We start from the raw sequence: 9,556 nt of genomic DNA, 5'->3' as shown, positions 1-9,556 counted from the left end.
GTGCGAGTGATAATCCGGTTAAATAAACCCGGATCATGTGTCAACAGCGTATATATGCGTTTACACATTGCACATAAAGCTTTTCCGAAGCTTATCCTAAGGCTTGTTCTTTGACACGGGAAAACTGTAAAGCGATCATATCATAATATAGAAAATTTAGCGTGTACATATTACATCATAGTTTAGGATATAGTATAAATCGAAAGACACATATTTTTCGTTTCAATTAATCAAATAAACTTTATATACAATTATATATATATAACCTGCACGCAATATGCACTCTATAAAATAAATATTCTTATATCCCGCGCGGATCATAGATCAAATACAATAAATTGAGCCGCCGAATCACATATCAGAAATTGAAAAACCACCTCATCCGTACGATGGACGTGCGTAAATCGGTAAACTATCCCTCGGGACCAGGAGTGCGCGGACGATTTATCGTCTAGATCTAACCGTTACGAAATTAATAAATCACCGTTACAACTCCCCGAGGATTTTCCACCACGGTAGGAAGAATTCCCTGATGGGTAGTTTATGCGTTGCCAGCCGCAGAGCTTTTATACTTACTTACGTATTACAGGATACGTTTCAGGTATTTTTAGGGAAAAGTTTTTTTTAAATTCTCTGCTAATTTCAGAGTTCAATAGATCAAATTTTAAATAAACATCTAAGGTACACAAAGACCTATAGTATATCGGCCTGACAATTACTATGACGATGATGGGTGCGATAGTTAGTCGTAAATACTGTATAAAAGTTAGTAAGAAACAAAGGGAGAATAATATTAAAGCAGGATCGAATTCAGTAATCGCATTTTTTATCTGATGAGAGGAAAAAAAATCTGGATTAAACCATGAAATATTGTTGATTTGACAATATACCGATGTATAAAGTATAATCTACAAATAGACACGACGCACGTGCGGAATAATGATTATCGTTATTGTAAAAAAAAAGGAAAAGGAAACAAAACAGAAGCGTAGTATTACTTACAATTAGGCTTATCATTATTATAGTATAATAAAACACACAAACACACCGACACACAATATGGAATCTAAAATACATAATATAATAAATGTACATGTATAATATTTTGAATATCAATATAATAAATAAAGAGAAGAAAAGAAACTTCAGCTTAAAATACGTATCCTGATGATTGAAAATTAATCCTTGTCAGCGATCGTCGTCGATTCATTATATACTTCGTCACCCACACCCTCGAATATTTTGATTTTTACTTTGCCATTAGTCCGTCTAGAGACCAGTAAACCGATCGTTTGATTACAACCATTTTATTATCCACGTATGCGGAGCGTTTGATTCATAACTGACATATTTGCGAACACATTAGGGTGGCTTTTCAGAGGCACAAAGCAATGAACGGGCCGGATATGACATGAGGCCTGCAGGCCTAGGCGTGGCAGCTGGTTTCGCGTGTCTCGCCCCCGCATGTAACACATGAGGCGATAATGTTCACCCCCTAAGAGAGAATGCTGCATACAAGGCTGGAGGATCGAGGTGTACATACACAGCCATCCGACGCATACGCGTGTGTTTATCACCCGCGAAAAGCTCAGCGAGGTGGCGAAGGCACCCCGCAGGCTATTAATCCTGATTATTAACGCGTTAATAGATCGTGTACAGGCGGCGGAAGAGGGAGAAAATGTCCATCAACGAGGATAACGGCAACAGTCGACAGTCGGACATTGAGCTACCGAACGTTAACCGAACTTGCTTCCCATCGTGAAGATTATTATCCGTATATTGTTGCCGAGCAGCGATTAATTTCATGGTGAAAATTGAGTATCGTTTTATCCTTTTTTTCTCACACCCCCCCCCCCCCCCCCTCGCCCCCCCCTGAACTTCACCGCGATAGCGTGAAAAATCCTGCCCTTGATATATTGTACAAATAATTATCCGGAAGGATCGTGTTAAATACGTTTGAAGGATAGATCAAGAATTTGTCGACGTCAGCGTTTCTCCGCAGGAAATTCTTATACGATGCAGGAACAATCGGAGAAAAAAATTATCAACGATAAGGATTCCAGGGACAATTCTTCCGGAGATCCTTCCCCGCGGAATGGATCTTTCAGTACCGATCGTGCGAGGAGTCGCGGAAGGCGTAGTAAGGAACCTCCGGGAATCCTTCGACTCGACAGCACATTGCGTTCTCCACGATACAACATCGCCGCTCCCCTTCTTGCGCCACAGGTTGGTAGTCCGTTCATTCTCTTTGTTGTGTATTTTTTTTTTCCACGGATCACGCGGGTGTTGCTCGATTTTTACTAATTGGAAATTTAAATTTTACGATTTTTCCTTTTTTTTTTGTAGATTAATAACAAAAGTAAATAACCAGACGCGAATGAAGCTTCGCAGATGTTAACAAATTCGTTTCAATTTCTTTGATTTTGAATTGGAAAGAAATGAGAGGCAAATGTAACTATTTTGCTGGTAATACTGTCCGGTTTTTGCTAGGTTCAGATTTGATTCTTTAATTCTATCTTGATTCTATCGTAGGAAGAGAGAATATTTCAACAACGTTATTTGCTAAAATCAACAGAAATCTTGCTTTCTCATTAATAACTCTGACAATGAATAATAACCGCATGCCTGAACCTACGTTCTTTCTATTAGTCAGTCATAATTCATGCTGGTCTCTTTGATAAAAAAAAAAAATTAGAAAAGATTTTACTGTGTGCTATATATATATATATATATGTCTATATATACATATACATAAGGAATGAGTAAGGAAATTCAGGTTGAAATAACTCATCGAAATGAGTTAACGTTATTCCTGGTATAATTTGTGATAATGATGGGAGAAAAAGCTCGTTAAATAATATAGAACTGAAGTGTGTGTATATATTAATGGGCAGCTGTTGCGGGATAAGGGAAAGAATGTCTCTTTCATACATCCATTAATTAAGCTCATCATATTAGGTTTGCATGTATATATACCTATACATGGACACGGAGATTCGATTACTCATCATTCTGGGCACAGGCGCGGCCAAAGTACCACCCAGCGAACCGTCAAAGGATAATTCCCAGGGCCGCGTGGGGAATATTCCAAGTAAAGCTCTGATTGTGTGTCGAATTGTAGCCCTCGCGGGTTCGCAGGGGTTGGGGGTTGGGGGGAGGGCGAAAAGGAGTGTATAAGAGTGATTAGCTGAAAGTAAGGGTGGTTCGCGTGACTCCGGAGGGCCTTATGCATGCCAGACCATCGCTGGAACCACCCTACCGACCTGACTGTCTGTCTGCTCGAGGGGAAGAGCTGGATGATGGCAGGTCGGGCCGAAAGAGGGGACGTTAAGGCGCGGCACTTCGCACGCGAACTTCGAGTGTTTTCATCCCCCAGTTTTCACCCTCCGAACCCCCGCCACCCGTTTGTTGACACCGACAAACAGCGGCTCTCACATCGGGCGAACCACTCGAAGTGAATCTCGGTCGCATCCTCATCCCATAGAGGAAATAAGACTCGCGGTCTTCGGTCAATTAACGCTGGTCCGAGGCCGCTTATAGCAGACTCGTTAAGGACCGGTGAGACGAAAAAAGTGAAACAAAACCATGAACAGAAAGGAAAAAGTATAGACAAGTCGCGTCTGATTAGGTGATGGAGAAAAAAGTTAGACGTTTCTTTTCAATCAGAGAATGGGATTCGAAACTCTAAAAAGTTGTACTTTGAGCTGAGATGAAGTTGTATGATGGACTAAACTTCGATTAGTCTTCGTTACGGTTTTAAATTAACCGCGTTAATCTTTTTGCTTCGTTAAGAAACCTGCAGCATTGTTTGCGCCCTCGGAGATCTTTTACATCGTTTCCTTCGAACGTAGGTGCTAATTGACAGGTTATTACCAAGGAGAACGGCGACTAACGTCATCGTCTGGGAACTCCGGATTTTGAGAACGAAAAAAGGCTGGGGATGGTTCAAGTTGGGATCCTCTGCATCGGCGATAGCAGATATTAGTCTTAACTTACAGCCCGAGTGTAGAGGCGTAAATGTGTTGGGTAGGAAGAGGAGGGCGAAGGGGAAGTCGGGCCAGAGGGCTGCTTTACACCACGATGGAACAAGTGGCAGTCAGTCGGTATCGATACAACTTCAATGGCGACTTAGGTCGCTGGTTCCAAGAATTTTTCAAACCTTTCGCAAATTCTTTCACGCCTTCTGGAATCGTTCCGTTATCACAGTTTGCGCGAATGAGATAGTTGCACACGATCTTCCGCTATACGAAGTCCGATAAAACCGGTAAACAGCAATAAGAGAATGTGTTCCGCCGATTGTCATCACTTGCCACGTTGGTGATCATTGATATCGTGAACTTATCACTGCTAGTTTATCACGTTTCGCTTTGTGCCAGGTGGTTCCATCCTCTCCGCAACCGTCCGTAGACCGGCTTTCCGTAACATTCGCCATCGCCGACGAACCGAGCAACCCTGGTTCCCAGGAAGTAGTTTTTAGGGACCAGAAGTCTCAATTGCAATTCATTATCGAACCTTTACCTGCTCTGGCGAACAACAGGGAAGTTGAAATGCGCCGCGTACCCGCAGTTGCAGGTCAGTTATTGGTGCAGAAAATTTATCAGACCTGTTGTTGTATTGCTTTTGTAACAGTTTTATAAATTTACTTCAAGCCATTGCAGACTGCGCGGAGGAAATCGGCGAAGAAGACGACTACTCGGCATCAGCCAGTGCCATTATACAACGTCGAGCATCCCTAAGACGTCCCAGTAGACGAAAGAGACGATCTTCGTCGCCGTTCAACGCGGAAACCGAGGGTGGAGTGAGGCGTCGATCTTCTGCGTTCACGACTAGCTCCGGAGAGTAAGATTAATTCCCTTCGATTCATTCGTCGACGATTCTTTTATTAGACATTTAAGATTTGTGACAATCAGGTAATATTTTTGCAAATTTCACACTTGAGGGTTGAGGAAAGTGTCTTTAAATCTCAGAACGGCCATCTCCGTCGATGAAGGAGGTACGCAGGAACAGATATTCGAGAATCTCAAACTGCACAAGGAGGTCCTGAGCGGGGTTAAGCAGCAGCCTTGGCCACTTAGACGCAAAATAAAGCTGGTGCAGCAGGCCAAGTCCTACGTGAGGCGCCACGAAGGCGTTCTTCAGGAAAGGCTAGCGCAGAACCGAAGTACTCGTGACGTAATTGCCCGGGCTTCTATCCTGTTCAACAAGGTTCATTTCTCAGATTCCTAAAAGTCCAGGGTAAAAGAATCACGAAGTTAAACAGCGAGTGCATTACAATAAAAATTTTTTAGTACTGGCAATATTTTCGTCGAGAATTCGTGAACCTTCAGACATGGCTGATACCGTGGGAATTGCGCATCAAAGAAATAGAATCGCACTTTGGATCAGCCGTTGCTTCGTACTTTATATTTCTTCGTTGGCTCTTCTGGATCAATCTGGTCATCGCGGGAACATTAGCAGCGTTTGTAGCTGTGCCACAGGTGCTTTATTGGCATCGCTGGCGTTCATTCGTTCAGTGATTTATTTCTTGTTTACGTAATTTATTCCAGATGGTGACTGTCGAAAAGGAACACGATGGCGAAAGGAAAATGCCCCCTGACGAAATTGAGAAGTCCAAACACTTGCTTACTCTCTGGGAATTCGAAGGCGTGTTGAAGTATTCTGCCTTCTTTTACGGCTGGTACACAAACCGGGACTCCGGAAGTGGTTATAATATTCCTCTGGCCTACTTCTTGGTCAATCTGGTTGTCTACATTTACAGCTTCGTCGCGATACTTCGAAAGTACGGATGAACCACTCTCTCGCAATTTTATTGGTCTTCGATTCTCAATGATCGTTGTATTCGTACAGGATGGCGGAAAATTCACGAATGAGCAAGCTCTCCGAGAAGGAAGACGAGTGCGGTTTCACCTGGAAACTTTTCACCGGATGGGACTTCATGATTGGAAATCCGGAGACCGCGCATAACCGAATCGCTAGCATAGTCCTTGGCTTTAAAGAGGCGCTCCTGGAGGAGGCCGAGAAGCAGAAGGTTGCAAGGAAGTCAGTGTTTTCTGTACAAGCGATTGATGTTGAATGGATAATTTATCACTTCTAACTTTAGGTTTTCGCACATCTTATTCTCTTGTCTTACCTTCTTTTCTAGTTGGAAAACCGTGATCATAAGAACTCTCGTCAATCTGTCCGTGGCGTTCTTACTCGCTTTGTCTGCTTGGGCAGTGGTTCTAGTTGTATCGCGTTCTGAGCAACCAGAGGCGGAATCAAGTTGGTGGAGACAGAATGAAATCACGGTTGTAATAGCACTAATATCATTCGTATTTCCAATGTTCTTCGAAATACTTGGCATCTTCGAGAACTACCATCCCCGAAAACAGTTGCGTTTCCAACTTGCACGGTGAGACTCGATGTTCTTGATCCATACTTTAATCATTTCTCGTGAATACTTACTCTATAGAGTGTATAATGTTGTTACTAAGGAAATATTCCGTCGTCTTTGACTAAATCGATTTATCTAATATCAGCGCTTCGTCAACAGGATAATGGTGCTGAATCTGCTTAATTTATATTCTCTAATATTCGCCCTCTTCGGAAAGATAAACAGCATGGTGGGTAGTCCATTCGGTTTGATGAAAAGCCCTTTTCAGTTTAGGCACGCGATATCTGCGAGTGGATTAACGATTTCCGCTTTATATTTCAGACCAAACAGCTCACAGGCTTAAGACACAACGTAACGGAAACCTTGACGGTTCCATGGAACTGTACAAGTCAACGATTCTGTCAAGTATTCTGCCCCAACTTCACGATACCTGTGACTACGGCTGCTTCTTTAGGTCTTGGCATCTTGACAACTATGACTTCTCAAAACACGACCACTGGCTTAATTACTACCGATGGAAACCCCGCGGTTGCCCAAGCCTTGACGAATAACGTCGGTCCGTTAACAGATAACATCAGTCTGACAGTCCTGGAATCGATAACGACATCGAGTACCCCAACGACGACGTTTTTCTACGACTACTCCGACTACCAAACCAACGACACGGACTTTGAAGAAGACGATACAGAAACTGGCCCCAACCCAACGGAAAAAGAACCTGCAGTTACGGTTAGGCTAAACGATACCGAAGTTTACACTTTAACTTCAACTTCAACGACTGACGGATCCGATGAAGAAATCTTAAATTTAACCAATTCATCGACAACATACTTAACGTCAGCTACTTATTCAAGCTCTACGGTACACCAGAATTCCACCGACGTCTTCGTCAACTATACTGAAACCACAACGTCGAGTACTAACAGCAGTTTACCTTCCACCGAAACTTCCCATGACTCTACAACAAGTGATATAACTGACAGGGAATCTACTGTAAACGAGGTGACTGAAGCTCATTTGGGGACCGGTGAACCGACGCGGAAGGAACCCAAAAATTGCTGGTATCAGTGCTGCGAGCCAGAGAAAAAAGAGAGAGAAATAGGTGAAGGAGAATCGAGATAAAAAAGTTCAATGTGTAAATTCTCTTCAATTTTAAGTACTAGCAGAAAAATCCTTCATTCTTTATTTCCAGCTTCACCTGTACCAGATACAAAAACACTGGATATCGAGACGCGCAAAAAACTGCGCCGTTTATGTTGGGAAACGATGTTCGGTCAGGAACTGACTAAACTAACGGTCATGGATTTGGTAGGTGTAATCAATGAATTCCCTCATCACGCGAGAAATCTGACCCGAGGTTATCAGCTAGTCGTTAAACTGAGCTGAGCCCAGGTTGTTATCCAGTATTTTACCCCTCCGAATATTACCGATGGGGGCTGAATTCGTTAATTGAAAGAAACGCGTGCGAGCCGAGAAGGCCAGGGTGAGAAGCACTCGGTTGATTAATTATCGATTATTCACAGCTATATACTCCTCGATCATTTACAGGTACTCACAATACTATCCACCCTGGGTATGGACTTTTTTCGAGCAGTTTTTGTACGGCATATGAACAACATGTGGTGCTGGGACCTCGAAAAGCAGTTCCCACAATATGGCGACTTCAAAATAGCCGAGAACATTTTACACCTTGTTAACAACCAGGGAATGGTGTGGATGGGGATGTTCTTTAGCCCAGGTTTACCGACCCTGAATGTAATCAAGATCGGAATCTTGATGTACCTCCGGTCTTGGGCGGTTCTGACCTGCAACGTGCCTCACGAAATCGTCTTCAGAGCTTCGAGGTAAATCTCTCGACGATCCACTTGGCAACCGTAGCAAATCGGCATTTTTGATCGATGCGATCGTTGAATCTCTTTCAGATCCAACAACTTTTATCTCGCTCTACTCCTGACGATGCTTTTCCTCTGCGTCTTACCAGTAGGCTATGCAGTGGTTAGGGTTGAACCATCCTGGCACTGCGGACCATTCTCTGACCAGCCGATAATGTACAGTTTGATCACAAAGAGCCTCAAGGCGACATTACCCGCCTATTTTGACAAGTAAGTATATAGCAATCGATAAATATGCATACAATGTGCGATGTTGACATCATGGGGTCTCATCACGTTGTTATAGAATCCTGGACTACATAGCATCGCCGGGAATTATCATTCCGTTGATAGTGCTTATGGCGCTAATCATATACTACATGGTCTCTTTGACAGGATCTTTACGAGAGGCGAACAACGATTTGAAGGTATCCAAAGAACATGTTACAAACTAAACAATGTACACAGTGCGTATGACCGCGTTATCCTGTTGTTCACAGATTCAGTTACGTCAAGAACGCACCGAGGAAAGACGAAAAATGTTTCAATTTGTGGAGAAGAGACAAGACATTCAGGATGCGCCGTTTGTTAGGTGGAAAAAAATTCTTCCGATCCTACCAACAAACAAGACGGCAGGGGTCGTCGTGATTGAAGAGGGTTTGTTGTCTGTCAAAGACACTTGATTAATCCTATCTCAGTACACTTTCAAGAGCTTATTGGATTTTCCCATTCAGGAACTGCTGCAAATGTCACCCTACAACGTAAAGAATTAAGGAAACAGTCCGCAGCCTCCGAAGCTGGTGAAGCGACTGACGTTGAACAAGACTCATTGCCGCATGATCCTGCCATGGTGATGCCGGAAGTAGTCGTCGAAGTCGATTCGAAGAACAAGAAACGCATGAAACAGATTAAAAACCGGTAAATTTTGTTAGCAATTATTTTCTTTGACTAATATCTCATACGAATATCTCATACAGGAGTTGTTCGAGTGGTTCAGCAAGGGAAGGAGATTCTCTGGGGTCACAGGGTAGCGATTATGGGGTAATACCGAAAATTCGTATCAGCGGAACCGGAAGCATGACAGAAATTGAACATCACTCAAGTCCCGGAAAAACTTCCGTCACTTCTGCAGACTCTCAAAGCCGAGTAAGGCCTTTGAAAACTTCGTCTTCTGAAGCGAAGCCTGAAGTAGAATGAGGAATTTTTCAAGGTACAATTAATTCGACTAACAACTTTTCACAAGTTCCTTCCTCTCGGAACGTTTGAATATTTGAAATGAGTTTAGGAATACAAAATTAAGGCGAGAGGATAG

At 43.0% G+C, this 9,556-nt stretch overlaps 1 protein-coding gene across 1 annotated transcript; it reads left to right on the top strand.

The window, feature by feature from the left end:
- The first annotated feature begins 2,016 nt into the window (after positions 1-2,016).
- Positions 2,017-9,451, top strand: LOC124404378 (transmembrane channel-like protein). The gene is made up of 17 exons (XM_046878466.1): positions 2,017-2,226; positions 4,377-4,572; positions 4,659-4,839; positions 4,968-5,205; positions 5,289-5,477; positions 5,547-5,779; positions 5,848-6,039; positions 6,143-6,391; positions 6,533-6,602; positions 6,695-7,475; positions 7,566-7,681; positions 7,922-8,217; positions 8,296-8,475; positions 8,552-8,672; positions 8,745-8,901; positions 8,979-9,162; positions 9,222-9,451. The coding sequence occupies exons 1-17, from the start codon at positions 2,017-2,019 to the stop codon at positions 9,439-9,441; spliced, it is 3,813 nt and encodes a 1,270-aa protein (XP_046734422.1). The 3' UTR covers positions 9,442-9,451.
- Positions 9,452-9,556: the final 105 nt, after the last annotated feature.

This window comes from Diprion similis, chromosome 3 (genome assembly GCF_021155765.1).
Source record: "Diprion similis isolate iyDipSimi1 chromosome 3, iyDipSimi1.1, whole genome shotgun sequence".
In the NCBI taxonomy this organism is placed as follows: domain Eukaryota; kingdom Metazoa; phylum Arthropoda; class Insecta; order Hymenoptera; family Diprionidae; genus Diprion; species Diprion similis.
The sequence above is the reverse complement of the archived record's forward strand: the minus strand, read 5'-3'. Positions and strand labels throughout refer to the sequence as shown.

Excerpts from the sequence above, each read along its gene's own strand:
- LOC124404378 (XM_046878466.1), top strand. The coding sequence starts at position 2,017 with ATGCAGGAACAATCGGAGAAAAAAATTATCAACGATAAGGATTCCAGG. Across the intron at positions 4,573-4,658 it reads CCGCGTACCCGCAGTTGCAG|ACTGCGCGGAGGAAATCGGC; the intron begins GTCAGTTATTGG and ends AAGCCATTGCAG. Across the intron at positions 5,478-5,546 it reads CGTTTGTAGCTGTGCCACAG|ATGGTGACTGTCGAAAAGGA; the intron begins GTGCTTTATTGG and ends AATTTATTCCAG.